The following is a 14,883-nucleotide window of genomic DNA, read 5'->3' on the forward strand; positions in this document are numbered from 1 at the left end:
TCATTAGAGATTTTAACTGTTAAAACAAGAACCGAGGCTAGGAATTCAGCCTCAGAAGTTTGCTTTGAAAGTGTTTTATGTACTGCAACTGGAAAAGAAAGCTGAGTTTTATTTTGAAATGGCCTTGCTGAAAATTCTCAGATGAAATTGGGAAAGTGCGCTTTACAGCATGGACTATTTCTTCCTAAAGATTTGTCCATCTCTGGTTGTGAACAGACCCTTTAGGTGCTGCAGCAAGATGAACAATAAATATAAAGAAACTGGAAAGGCCAAAAAATTGAAGACAAATTAACTGGGCAAAAAGATTCCTGGAAATAAAACTGCAAATTAGTTAAAACAGATGGCAAACTGGAAATAGCTAAGCAGGAGTATACTTATTTTTATTAAAACTTTATAGGCTAAAAAAAACATTCTTGTTCACACCTGATCTTACCGTAAGTAGTTACTTTTGCCTTTAATTATATCCTCTATTTGCATATGAAGCAGCTCTGGTTTCCTCAGGAAATAATTACCTATCCACACTTTGACGTATGAGCGTGCTTCCCAGCCCTCCCTTGCAGTGCATCATCTAAGCAGATGCCCAGCTGATGCACGCTAAGGGGCTTTTAAAACCTTCCCATGCAGGGCAGATAATATAATTACCCCGACAATAAATTGGGTTTGTGCTGGACTCTTGCATTCCAATTCAGGGAAATTGTTGGGATGTGATGTCAGGTAGATTTTTAAGTCTCCAGGTTTGATAACACACATCTTAAGATCATCACAGCTACAATTTTTTGTTATTTAAGTTATTTTTCAGAAAATAGCTGAACAGAGAAAGCGCGTCCTTCCATAATTTAAATGTCTGAACGGACCACAGAACTAATTAGAGAGAGAGAACAAACATACTCAACCATCCAGTCCATTGCCATGCCAGTGTAGGGTTGTACCCTCTGGTATCCCGTTTTACCCAGTCTATTCATAAGCCTTCCCGGTGATAGCTATTCCACCCCTTCCCCTTGGAGACTACTCCACAGGGTAACAGAGCTCAGGATTTCTACATATTCAGCCCACTTTTTCACTCTCATTACTCTTGGCTATATACACACTCAAACAACCATGGATTTCCCTGTTATTGTTTACACCTGCTAAATACCTGTAAGGTTGTCTTCAAATCTTTCTTTGAAAGTGAATCACTACCACCACCTGAAACTTTTTGCTGTGCTTCTCTGAACTCCATCCAGCCTGTCAGTATCTTTCTGGTAAAATGGTAACTAGAATGAACATAATATTCCAGGTACCAAATAGAAAGGGACACTCCTACCCCAATGCTCCATGATTTGAGGTATCTATATACCAGCCCAAAACTCCATCAGCTTTTATTGCCATGTTGCATTGCAAAATCATGTCTCATTTGCTTTCTGCTGTCACCTTTAGCCAGCTCTATCCATCACTGGTTTCCCTCCCACAGCTTTGGATTGTTTTTCCCCAGATCTTTTAAGTTGCATTTTTTTGTTACTCATTTTGTTATTTTTCTGCACTTATTTATCTCATCTTCATATTTTTTCCCTGACATCACTAGACAGTCAGTAGAATTCTCTCCAATTAAATATCCTCTTCGACATTAGTTAGAAAGCTGCTTAATTCCTCTTTCCGATTATTAGCGAAGAAGTTAAATGAAGGCTGGACATCAAATCAATTGTTGCAGTGGCTGGTGAGTAATGTAAATGTGGGAAGAAGATTGCACTCTCACCCCGTACCCACAGAAACATAACACCCACCTCTCTGCAAACAGCAGCAATCTGTGCCTCATCCATGCAAGTTTCTGTGACCACATCAGTGAGTGACCCTCCTGCGAGGTACTCCATCACAACAAACAATTCATCACCTACAAGAAAACTAAAGGCAGAAAATACAGAAATAAACTCATTTGCCAGGAGTGGAGAATCAGGACTGATAAATGACTGACAGTGTATTGCAGCAACTGTTCAAGAGAATACTTCACAACAGGGCTGATAAAATTCACCCTAGGGTATTTAAGGAAGTAGCTGAAGCAATCATGGACCCATTAGAGTTTTTCAAGGTCAGGCTTAACAAAGCCCTGGCTGGGATGATTTAGTTGGGGACTGGTCCTGCTTTGAGCAGGGGGTTGGACTAGATGACCTCCTGAGGTCCCTTCTAACCCTAATATTCTAGGATTAGCAATCAAATGGATTCATGGAGGAAAGGTGAGGTCCCAGAGGGCTGGAGAAGGGAAAACACAGCACCTGTCTTTAGAAAGGTGAACAATGAGGACCTGGGGAATTATAGACCAGTCAGACTAACTTCAAAATCTGGAGGGATACTGGAATAAATAATTAAACTATCAGTTTGTAAACACCTAGAGGATATGATAAGGAATAACCAGCATGGATTTGTAAAGAACAAATCATGCCAAACCAACCTAATTTCCTCCTTTGACAGGGGTACAGGCCTAGAGGATGGGGGGGAAGCAGTAGACATGATCTATCTTTAGCTTTTTGGCAGTGCCACATGATATTCTCAAAAGCAAACTAGAGAAATGTGGTCTATGAAATTACTAAGGTGTGTGGTGATTGAAAAACTGTACTCAGTCATTATCAATGGTTCACTGTCAAATTAGGAGGACTTATCTCATGGGTCCAATACTATTTAATATTTTCATTAATGGCTTGGATAATGAAGTGGAGAATGTTATAAAGTTTACAGATGACACCACGCTGGGAAAGGTTGCCAGCACTCTGGAGAACAGGATTAGAATTCAAAATGACCATGACAAATTGATCTGTAATCAAGATGAAATTCAATAAGTACAGGTGCAAAGTACAACAATTAAAAAGGAAAATTCAAATGCATACATACAAAATGGGGAATAACTGGCTAGGTAATAGTACAGCAGGAAAGGATCTTGGGGTTATAGTGGATCACAAATTGAACGTAAGCCAACAATGCGATGCAGCTGCGAAAAGGGGAAATATTTTGGGGGTATATTAACAGCAAGACGCAGGAGGCAATTGTCCCCCTCTATTTGGCACTTGTGAGGCTTCAGCTGGAGTCCTATGTCCAGTTTTGGGTGCCACTCTTCAGGAAACATTGTGGAAAAGTGGAGAGAATCCAGGTAAGAGTGACAAAAATGGTGATAGATTTAGAAAATCTGACCTATGAGGGAAGGTTAAAAAACGGGGCATGTTTAGTCTTGAGAAAACAAGACTGAGGGGAAGACCTGATAATCTTCAAATACGTTAAGGGCTGCTATGAAGAGGACAGTGATCAATTGTTCTCCATGTCCAGTGAAGGTAGGACAAGAAGCGATGGGCTTAACCTGCAGACAGGAAGATTTAGGTTAGATATTAGGAAAGCTTTCTAACTATAAGGATAGTCAAGTATTGGAATAGGTTACCAAGGGAGGTTGTGTAACTCCCAAAATTAGAGATTTTAAAGAATAGTTTAGACAAACACCTGCCAGGTGTGGTGTATTTGGTCCTGCCTCAGTGCAGGGAGATAGACTATATGACCTCTTGAGGTCCCTTCCAGCCCTACATTTCTATGAGTTTTAGATCAATTAGGAAAACACGTTTTTAGGTAGACAGACTGGATTTAAAAGCTGGGGCCAAACTTGTCTTACCAAAATGCCGAAAGATCTTTGTTGACTAAAAAGTCAGAATTACAGCTTTGCATATCATCTAAAACAGCACCTCCAGCAGCTCCCCAACCCCAGTTTGGGATATTGGTTTGGTACCGAATCAGAAAAGAATGCTACTTACTGAATCACCAGCCCTACACCCTGCAACATACCTGACTTTTGCCTGGCGATCTCTTAAACCAAATACTCACGGTACTGCCTGAGTGTGTGCACAGGGGGCCAGGCAGATTTTTATTTCAGGGGCTAGCACAATGTGCTGCCTGTGCTACTCGCCACTTGGCTATTTGTAGTGATTTTTAGAGTGCTAGCTCAAGCAAAGCTAATATGTCTGTCTGCCGGAGCTGGGACGCATGCTTCCAGCTGCAGTGGAAAAGTACCCACAGTGATCACAGAATTACAGAAGATGTCAGGTTAGAATCCGGACTCCTGGGAGAAGGAAGATTAACGGTTCGATTGTCTGCATTTACCTGTCTAGGAAATTGACTATGTTGGGATTCTTTAATTCTTTCATTACCAGGATCTCATTAATAATCAACTCCTTCTTGGGCTGCTTCTGCAGGTTTATCTGTTTGATAGCAACCTGAAAACAAGGGGAAAGGGTAAAATACAAGATGAAGTGTTAGTCATACAAACCTGAGTGCCAAACCCTTGCAACACTAAGTAACATTTATAATATTGCAGTAAAAGTGAATTGGCTGATTAGAACAGAGGACTAGACAACGCATGTGGGTTAGTAGTAACAAGGGATGCTCTGTCAAACTGTCCAACACCTTGCTGGCTATAAGCTATGTACAAGGCAGGACTGGAGCTGTGTTTTATAAAAAAGGATAGCAAGTCAATAAAGTGGCAGCATGACTATTCCAGACAGTGAGCCAAATTCAGAAGCGACACAAATGGTGATATAATTACACATCAGAAAGTCAGTGTTGGTGCAGGCAGAAGTAGCTTGCAGCATGAGGGGAAGCAAAGGATAGGGTAATGGCAGGAAAAGAACAGGAAACTATGAAGTGATGTGACAGGCATGTCCTGTTAATTGCATTCCCTGCTGTTAATTCCCCTTCCATTGGCAGTTACACCACTATTAACATCACCCCATCACAGTCAAGGAAATGCAGTGCCAGCAAAAGAGTCACTTCCAACACAGTGCAGATCAGAAGAGAGAGAAGTGGAGTCCTAGCCTCCCATATAAGGAGAGATTTAAAGAGGCCAGGACTTTTCAGCTTGGAAAAGAGGACAGTAAGGGGAGATATGATAGAGGTATATAAAATCATGAGTGGTGTGAAGAAAGTGAATAAGGAAAAGTTATTTACTTGTTCCCATAATACAAGAACTAGGGGCCACCAATTGAAATTAACAGGTAACAGGTTTAAAACAAATAAAAGGAAGTTCTTCCTCACTCAGTGCACAGTCAACCTGTGGAACTCCTTGCCTCAGGAGGTTGTGAAGGCTAGGTCTAACTATATAGGGGTTAAAAGAGAACTGGATAAATTCATGGAGGTTAAGTCCATTAATGGCTATTAGCCAGGATGGGTAAGGAATAGAGTCCCTAGCCTCTGTTTGTCAAAGGGTGGAGATGGATGGCAGGAGAGAGAGATCACTTGATCATTACCTGTTAGGTACACACCCTCTGGTGCACCTGGCATTGACCACTGTCGGTAGACAGGATACTGGGCAAGATGGACCTTTGGTCTGACCCAGTATGGCCATTCTTATGTAGGAAGGGTTTGGGGGACAGAAATGAAATCAGAGCCAAGAGAGAAACTATTAACAGGTTTGAAGATGAGTGATTTTGTAGTGGATACAAGTGATAGCCAGTGCAAGCTTTTCAGGAGAAGGCAATAGGATTTTCTCTATATGTTTTGTTCTGAACAGACTAGCATTTGGATAAAAGTGCGTTTGTGAGGCAAAAGGAGCTGAAAATATGAAGGTGTGAAATGACAATGCCCGAAAGAATGATTCAATAAAGTGAGTGATGAGAGAAAGGCAGACATATTGATAAACAGGTGAGAGGTGAACTTTTACAACATAGCAAGACAAGGAACAAAGAGGAGCTTCGTGGGGTGACAACTTCAAAATTACAGCCATAAAGTCTGAAAAGAAGATCAAGGTTGAGAAATTGAGAGGAATGAGTTGGACCATTAATAACTATGGTATTCTTCTTGCCAAGAACCATGTCCATCTATGAGCTGGAAGTAGATGTTTTATAATTAAGACAGATGGAGAAGGAATGGTCTACTGTCTGATGTGTCATCCCCTCCAGAGCTAAAATAGCGTTTAGAGCTGGCAGCTACATACTGTCTAAATGCTGCACTGAGGTAAAAGAAGTAATGAGGAAGCCATGTGAAAGACGGTTTCACTACTAGAGGGAGGAAAGAGATTGGAAGTGATCAAGTGCTGGATCAATGGTCTGGCACCGGAGATTTCATGGGAACTACACAGAGGATTGGTAGTGCTACTGGAAGGGACAGGGAAAAGCTGACAATGTGATAACCACAGACAGATGCAATTCTGGAGTGGAAGAAATAGTAAGCTCTGTTCAGAGAAGAAGAGATGTCAAGTGGGTGAAGGACTGAATTGGCAGTGCAAGAGAGTGACACTGGAGATTACAGAATAGCAATAGTATCGCTGAAATCAGAAGGAAACCCGGGAGAGGAGCTATGTCATGTTTTGTTGTGATTATTACAATACTGCATATTTTGGTGTACCAGAACTTTAGTTTTTTTGTTTTGGGGTGTTTTTTGGGGTGGGGGTGCGGGAGAGGTCTTAAAGATTTGAGCTATTATTGTACCATGGGTTCTGGAGAGATCGGCAATGGAAAGCATTTTTATAGGGTAGGTTGGTTGAAAAACGTACAGCGAGTTAGTTGTCTCCAACAGGAAGTAAAGAAGGGCTAGAAAAACTGAATCCAGGTATGGGATTTTGTTACAGATGGACAAGCACAAAAAGTGCTTAGTGTGAGACAGGTAAAGGAAAGTACAGGGGGAAATTACTCATTACATCCAGGGTGTGGTTACTCTTAGGATGAAGAGGGAGAAAAGAGGAAGAAGCCAACAGCTATAAAGGTGAGAGGAAAAACTGTAGGTGAGATCATTTCAGCTATTAGCAAAATGAACATTCAGGTGCCAGAGGAGGTGGTGGCAGAAGGAGAGACTGACTGAGCTGATGGGTAAAGCAATTAAAGAAAAGATGATTTTAGAAAGAAGCCAACAATTGTGAATTTTAGTTGTAGGGGACCCATGGAGTAAAAGATGTTTGAAGGAAAACACCAAAGCAAATAGGATGGTGAAGGCTTAACGAACAATCTGTAGATGACAATGATGCCACCACGTCTGCCAGGTGGTATGGGTGTGATCAATGGGAAGAATCTGGGAACAGGATATGTAGAAGGTAGGCTAATTAAAATAGAAGGCATTGTTTGGTGAGAAGCAATTTCCTTATGGGCAAGACTATCATGGTCACAGATGAAGCTATGTAGAAGGCTAAATGCAAAATTATTGGTCAGAATTCAAGACAATATTGCCTACAACACGTAGAGGTTAAACGGCTTTCAAAACCCACAACTCTGAACATCTTGGTCCCTTTGCATTTCATTGGAAAAACAAAATCCTATATTTAGTATTCATCATCTGGTTCCTACAAAACAAGGAATGCACTGTTACAAATGACTATCACAAATATTCTACTGAGAAGTAATGCCAGAGATGGGAGCCACTGGTAAAAAAAACCTTATCCAATTCAATCCGTCACCCATAGCTGCAGATTTAAATGGAAAATATTCATACAGAGCACACAGATCCTACCTCCTGTCCTGTTGCCACGTCGATAGCTGTGAAAACTGTACCTGAAGCCCTGTGAATACAAGGTAAGTGATCAGCTGTATGATTTCAAACCTAACAAGGATATACATGCACAGGCAGATCACAGATTTTTTTTTTTTTTTTTTTAAGTTTTGCACATCTAAAAACTGTCAGGAACTGCCCATTGGGTGAAAAAGTACTACCTTTTGTTTGTAAAAACCTGCTGCTTATTAATCTCATCAGCTGACCCCTGGCTTTTGTATTGTGTGAAAGGGTAAACACACTTCTCTAGTCACTTTTTCCACATCATTCATCATGATGTTGTAGGCCTTTATCATATCCCTCTTTAGTCATCTTTTCTCTAGGCTGAATAGTCCTAATCTTTTTAGTCTCTCCTTGAAAGGAAGCTGTTATATACCCTTGAGCATCTATGCTGCTCTCCTCTGAACCTTTTCCAGTTCCACCATATTTCTTTTTGGGCAACCAGAGCTGGACACAGCATTCAGGGTATGAGTTCACACTGTGGATATATAGTAGCATTGTGATAATTTCTCTCTCTTTCCTAATAGTTCTTTTTGACTGCCACTGCACATAGAGTGGAAATCTTCAGAGATCTATTGACTGTGACGCCAAGAGCTCTTTTTTGGGTGGTAATAGCTTAGACCCCATCGTATATATAAATACACGTATACAGATTTATGTATAGCTGGGATTGTTTTTTCCCCACGTCCATTACTTTGCACTTATCAATGCTGAATTTCATCTGCCATTTTGTTACCCAGTCACCCAGTTTTTAGAGATTACCGCTAACTCCTTACAGTCTGCTTTGGACTTAACTATTTTGAATAATTTTGTATCATCTGCAAACTTTGCCACTTCACTGTTCATCTCCTTTTCCAGATCATTAATGAATACGTTGAACCCAGCACAGGTCCCAGGACAGATAGGTGGGGAACCCTCCTGTTCACCTCTCTCCATTGTGAAAACTGATAACTTATTCCCACCCTTTGTTTCCTATCTTTCGATCAGTTACTGATCCATGAGAGGACCTTCCCTCTTATCGGCTACTTAGTTTCCTTAAGAGCCTTTGAGGAGAGACCTTGTCAAAGGCTTTGCGAAAATCCAAATACACTGTATCAACTGGATTACCTTTGTCCACATACTTGATGACTTTCTCAAAGAATTCTAATAGTTGGCAAGGCCTGATTTCCCTTTAGAAAGCTGGTGAAATCAATAGGCAGCAAGCAGGTTTCATAGAAACAAGAGGAAATACTTTTTTGCACAACTAACCTGTAGAACTCACTGCCATGGCATGTTGTGATGGCCAAAAGTGTAACTGGATAAAAAAAAAACAAACTGGATAAGTGCATAGAGGAGAGATCTATTAATGCCTATTAGCCAAGATGGTCAGGAGTGCAACCCCATGCTTTCAGGGCGACACTAAACCTCTGGTCACCAGCAGCTGGGAGAGGAAGACGGGGTGGATCACTCCCTAATTACCCTGTTCTGTACTCTCTCCCTGAAGTTCCGGAATGGGTCACTGTTGGCAACAAAATACTTGGCAATATGGACCATGGTCCAACCCAGTATAGCAGCTATATTCTTAAGAAAGAAGGGCATTCAAGGAGTACTCAAATAAAAAAGTACTAAATACAAATACCAGCCAGCTCAGAAAGAGCACACTAGTCACCACAGGACCAGCCTCTTCCATAGTAACAGGAAAACTACTTTTCTTGCATGTCAGTGTATGCAAATCCCTATACCTTGTGCTATTCCCAAATATTGGATAAATCAGACAGTCAGTTCTAAAGGGGATTCTATTTCACCCCTCAATCCCCAACATACACACAAAATATCAAAATATTGTTAGAGGGGATGCAAACACAGTAAGAACAACATTTATATTAAAACAAATTATGCAAGCTCTGCCAGTATTCATCCTTCAACTGAACTTTTATGTTGAAATGATTCATGGAAATACCTAGAGCAAATTACACTAGATTGATAGCACCTTGACCGGGTTAGGAAAAACTTGAATTCTATCACCCTCAGCTTTTCACTAGTCATAACATTAAAAGAACAGATAAGTTTATCTCATGAAGGGGAAGAAGAGAAAAGAGACAAAAGTTCACTTAAATTAATACATTTTCACTCCCATTCAGTATCACCAGAAAGTGATCTGTTTCCAAAGAGACATTAATGCACACACAGAGCCCCATAAAGGAACAGATTCAAAACTTCTATCACTGTTTGAAGTCCCCTGCATCTGATTATTACTGCTTGTACACGGACATTTCTGCTTTAATAAATAGTGGCAAAAGGACAAGAGTACATCACACCTTTAATACTAGTTCATTCTGTGAAAAATTTTGGATAGCTCGACAAATACTCACCCCTGCCCAATTTTTTCATATCTGGTATATTTTTTCTTGGGATCTCCTATGCTCACAATAGTCCCTAAAAAAATTCCACACAAAACATAAAGCCAACCAGTGATTTAAGGGAGCATTCTTCACTTTTTATTAGAGTACGATGTGTGCTTTTTTCTTTTGATTCTTATGGTAATAAAAACAGAGCTTTTTATACAATTAAATTATATTCTTCTGTATGACATTTGTGACTTGTAACACATTTGTGGGATGAATCAGTAATAATCCAGTATTTGTACTGCCTATCTAAACTAAGTCATTGCCTGCTTTGTGCTAGACAATGGCATTGGTTTGCTGAATGAGTGCATCTATGAAGGTTATGGAATTAGGAACAGCAAAAATCCACTGTATTCTGCACTAAAAGGAACACCTCCGTAGAAGCTGATCACTGTGCCACAAGTGCGACATTGACCCTAAAACAGCTTCAAATGGGGAAATTTTGTTTACTTGTTAATTTCCATTCTTCAAGACCAGTCCAGATGCCTGAATACAGTTCCTCCCAACTAGCAGATGACAGAAAATAACCAAGTCTTTTGGTTACATCACCCTTATATGAAAAACGGGGATGATGGCTTAGTCAAAAGACAGTCATTTGTCTCCATTTTCTGGCTAACAGAAACTGCAACCAAACATCTGTACAGATTGTTTTGTGATAGCCTCAGACCATTCATCATGCTGATTTGATATCTGCAGTCTTTTCTGTAACAGACTCCAATAGGTATTATCAGTTCAAAGCAATGTGCTGATCAGGTCTGCACAGACCCCTCCCATATAAATAATGGAATTACTGATAATTAGCATCAATACTGGAGTTTGTATTTTAAAAAAAAATTACAACTCACGTAGCTTTTCCATAATGTCTTCATCTGACATTTTGGTCTTCTTTTTCTGCTTGTCAGCCAACTTGGCAGCACTATCACAAGAGTCACCAGCTGGTGCAGGGATAGGGTCAATTACAGACCGTGTGTAAATCTGTGGCAAAAGAAGAACACTCACTATTAGAACTCAGAGTTCTCTTTGCAACCACTGACTTTCAGGTTCAAAAGTGCCATAAATTCTTATCTGACCACTAGCATTGTTTCACTTAAAACTTTTGGAACCAGGAGCCACTCATTCTGAGAACTGCTGCTTTTGAACACTAGCCAATGTGGCTGCAACACTACTTGATTCTGAAAAACTGACCTGGAGACTTGCTGGACACTGCAGATGGCTAGGGGTCTATTTACTTAGGAAAGGGATCCCTGTTGCCTCTAGCTTCTTTTCTACAGCTGGGGACTCATTGCAAAAGCTGTCCTACAATGTAATTGGTACATCATTGCTTTGCTCTGCCAGACTGGGTGGAAATCTCTTCAAACACTGCAGAAGCATGAATTAAAGAGTCTGGTACTCACCTCCATAAACTGTTAATTTGAAAGCTTAGTTGGAAATACAAACATTACTAAGCACAGTAGTCTAACCTCCACTTTTTTTGCAGGGTGGAGGGAAGGCTTTCTACCCATTTGTTCTCTAACAGGACTTCCTTATTACACCATATGCTGGAATACAGGCTAGGGTTTAACTGCCCCTTCATCCTTTGTACATTTTCTTATTTCTTCAGTCTCTCCTCACATTATATGATTCCCACCCATCATAAACTGCTCTTTATTTAACAGTGGCACAAATCATCTGAAAGGAGATTGTGAAGTAGTAAGCTATACTAAAATGAAGATGCAGCAGATACCTTTGCACAGCCAAATCTTTCGGTCTTGGGGAGCAGAAGACAGTTCACGTGTGTCAACTAAACTACCTAACTGTTCATCATTTGAAAAATTACATAAATTGACAGTTATACTTGCTAATGTGGCAATATTTACAGATCTTTAGACATGTAATGTTCCACCTATATTCTTATTTAAATATCATGTGGCCTATTCCTTAAAGCAATATTCTGTGAACATTGTATACACTCCATACCTACCCCTCAGACAAAGCAAGGCAACAGTGGCAGAGAGGGAAGAGAAGATTACATTTGGCCTTTATAGGAGCGGGGGGGAGGGTCCTCTGGAGGGAGGTTGGGGGGACTTAAAAATGGTGCTTAAAGCTTAACTAAGAATTTAAGTGTTTAAGTTCTCACATAAATATTCTTGTTGGTAGAATAAATTCCCAGACTTAACTACAATGCAGAGGGTTTTTTGTGATGGGATAATAGAAAAAAAATCAGGCACACAACATGTGAGTTTAAGTTTTTTAAAAATGTACATTATCCACAATATCTGGGATTTGCTAGGGGCATTGGTAAAGTTTTCTAATGATCCTCCTTATAATGTGTTTTAGAGGATGAGGAAATAAATTTGGGATTTTTTCAATGTAGCCCTGCAAAATATAGCACTGATTTGGATAATCCTGGTCCAACTGGTATCTGAGAGGTAGCTATACCTAGGAAACAACATGACCTCTAAAATTAAACTAATATACATAAAGTGACATTTTGCAAATAATAAAAAACTTCCCCATCTGTTGTGGGCAGGGACCTGCAATAGACAGAACAGAAAGTAATGTAAAAAAAAAAAAAAAAGCAAAAATTCCAGAGTAAATTAAAAAAAAATACTCACTGATTTTGTATGATCTGGTCGAGGGGCAATAACCGGAGGAGGAACCTCTTCATCATCGTCATCATCTTCTGCTACTGCTGTTGAGGGCTCTGAACCTTTGGCATTGGGCTATATTTTTGTTATTGAATGGAATAACATGGAAATAAAATATTAATATATTAGAAGCAAAGCTGTTATTCTTCCCAAAAATTTTAATCAGCTTATGAGTTTTAAGGCATTTTTAGAATGAGGATCCAGGAATTCTTAGCAATTTAGAACTAAAGTATGCTGAGAGACACAAAAGTATCAGTACATGTATTACAATATTCAGTTTATTATATTTAATTGATCTATATGTTCATAGAATCATAGAACATCAGGGTTGGAAGGGACCTCAGGAGGTCATCTAGTCCAACCCCCTGCTCAAAGCAGGACCAATCCCCAATTAAATCATCCCAGCCAGGGCTTTGTCAAGCCTGACCTTAAAAACTTCCAAGGAAGGAGATTCTACCATCTCCCTAGGTAACCCATTCCAGTGTTTCACCACCCTCCTAGTGAAAAAGTTTTTCCTAATATCCAACCTAAACCTCCCCCACTGCAACTTGAGACCATTACTCCTTGTCCTGTCCTCTTCTACCACTGAGAATAGTCTAGAACCATCCTCTCTGGAACCACCTCTCAGGTAGTTGAAAGCAGCTATCAAATCCCCCTCATTCTTCTCTTCCGCAGACTAAACAATCCCACTTCCCTCAGCCTCTCCTCATAAGTCATGTGTTCCAGACCCCTAATCATTTTTGTTGCCCTTCGCTGGACTCTCTCCAATATATCCACATCCTTCTTGTAGTGTGGGGCCCAAAACTGGACACAGTACTCCAGATGAGGCCTCACCAATGTCGAAAAGAGGGGAACGATCACGTCCCTCGATCTGCTCGCTATGCCCCTACTTATACATCCCAAAATGCCATTGGCCTTCTTGGCAACAAGGGCACACTGCTGACTCATATCCAGCTTCTCGTCCACTGTCACCCTAGGTCCTTTTCCGCAGAACTGCTGCCTAGCCATTTGGTCCCTAGTCTGTAGCGGTGCATTGGGTTCTTCCGTCCTAAGTGCAGGACTCTGCACTTATCCTTATTGAACCTCATCAGATTTCTTTTGGCCCAATCCTCCAATTTGTCTAGGTCCCTCTGTATCCTCTCTCTGCCCTCCAGCGTATCTACCACTCCTCCCAGTTTAGTATCATCCGCAAATTTGCTGAGAGTGCAATCCACACCATCCTCCAGATCATTTATGAAGATATTGAACAAAACCGGCCCCAGGACCGACCCCTGGGGCACCCCACTTGACACCGGCTACCAACTAGACATGGAGCCATTGATCACTACCCGTTGAGCCAGACAATCTAGCCAACTTTCTACCCACCTTATAGTGCATTCATCCAGCCCATACTTCTTTAACTTGCTGACAAGAATACTGTGGGAGACCGTGTCAAAAGCTTTGCTAAAGTCAAGAATCATGTTCATGATTTTAACAACTCTTTTTTATAAAAGACATATCTGAATATTTAAATTACCTCTTCTACTACTCTAAGTTGCTAGAAGCATACGTTAAGTATTTCTCACCATTCTTTAAGTAATATACAGACATCCATGGAAAGCTTTTAGCAGACACAGAAGTATTCATAAACATCCTTAAAACTAAACCCCCTACTGGGCACTTGGTTTCCTGCAGGAAACGTCGGTTAAAAATACAGTTCAATAAAATGTTACTCAATTTATTATGAAGTATATAATATGAGATTTAAATTAATTAAGAAAAACACTAATTGAGTAAGCCTGGAAAGGTGCAAGCAATAATAAATACACTTACTGCTGGTGTTCCTGAAGCAAAACCATCTTTTTCTAAAAACAGCAAGAAGAGTAATAAGTGAATATATATAATTAGTGGAATAATAAATAATAATAAAAGTGGACTTTATAGAAAACATGAGCAACACATCAGGAATACGGACAGTTCATGAGATTTCCCTGCTTCCAACCAGGTGAATTTTCATGGTTGATGAATGAAACACCTACTTCCCTGACTAGATGCAGACAGGTGTTACAAAAACTTCTTCCCCCCCATAGGTCAGGCAATATATATTTCAAATCCTGACCTGCTACATGACTGGATCTCACCTGAATTGAGACTGTTTTGTCAAATTGTGCATTGGTTTTGATATGCATACGAGAGAAAAGATTATGACCAAACTGATAAGGCAAAGATGTGACAAACCCTTATCACCAGGCTATTTTTAGAATGGAAATCTTTTTGATTTAAACAGCTAAAAGGAACTGCATACACTGGAAAAATACAGTCAAATGTTTTTTCCAGCCATTCACACACATCTGTCTACAACTTGCATTAGAAGTGATAAGTTACACTGAATCTTTGGTCCTGTCATTTGGGAA

General features: G+C 40.2%; 1 protein-coding gene across 4 annotated transcripts in view; it reads right to left on the reverse strand.

Annotated features, from left to right (window-relative positions):
• Positions 1 to 14,883, reverse strand: part of PAK2 (p21 (RAC1) activated kinase 2) — a 76,202-nt gene that overhangs the window by 11,952 nt on the left and 49,367 nt on the right. For all 4 annotated transcript variants that reach the window (XM_073360381.2, XM_073360382.2, XM_073360378.2 and 1 more), the window contains 7 exons: positions 14,303 to 14,334; positions 12,458 to 12,565; positions 10,709 to 10,838; positions 9,831 to 9,894; positions 7,441 to 7,489; positions 4,108 to 4,220; positions 1,761 to 1,878 (listed from right to left, as the gene is read on the reverse strand). In XM_073360381.2, the coding sequence (XP_073216482.1) occupies positions 1,761 to 1,878; positions 4,108 to 4,220; positions 7,441 to 7,489; positions 9,831 to 9,894; positions 10,709 to 10,838; positions 12,458 to 12,565; positions 14,303 to 14,334 (614 nt within the window). The remainder of the gene's footprint in view (positions 1 to 1,760; positions 1,879 to 4,107; positions 4,221 to 7,440; positions 7,490 to 9,830; positions 9,895 to 10,708; positions 10,839 to 12,457; positions 12,566 to 14,302; positions 14,335 to 14,883) is intronic.

This window comes from Lepidochelys kempii, chromosome 9, assembly GCF_965140285.1.
Source record: "Lepidochelys kempii isolate rLepKem1 chromosome 9, rLepKem1.hap1, whole genome shotgun sequence".
NCBI lineage: Eukaryota > Metazoa > Chordata > Testudines > Cheloniidae > Lepidochelys > Lepidochelys kempii.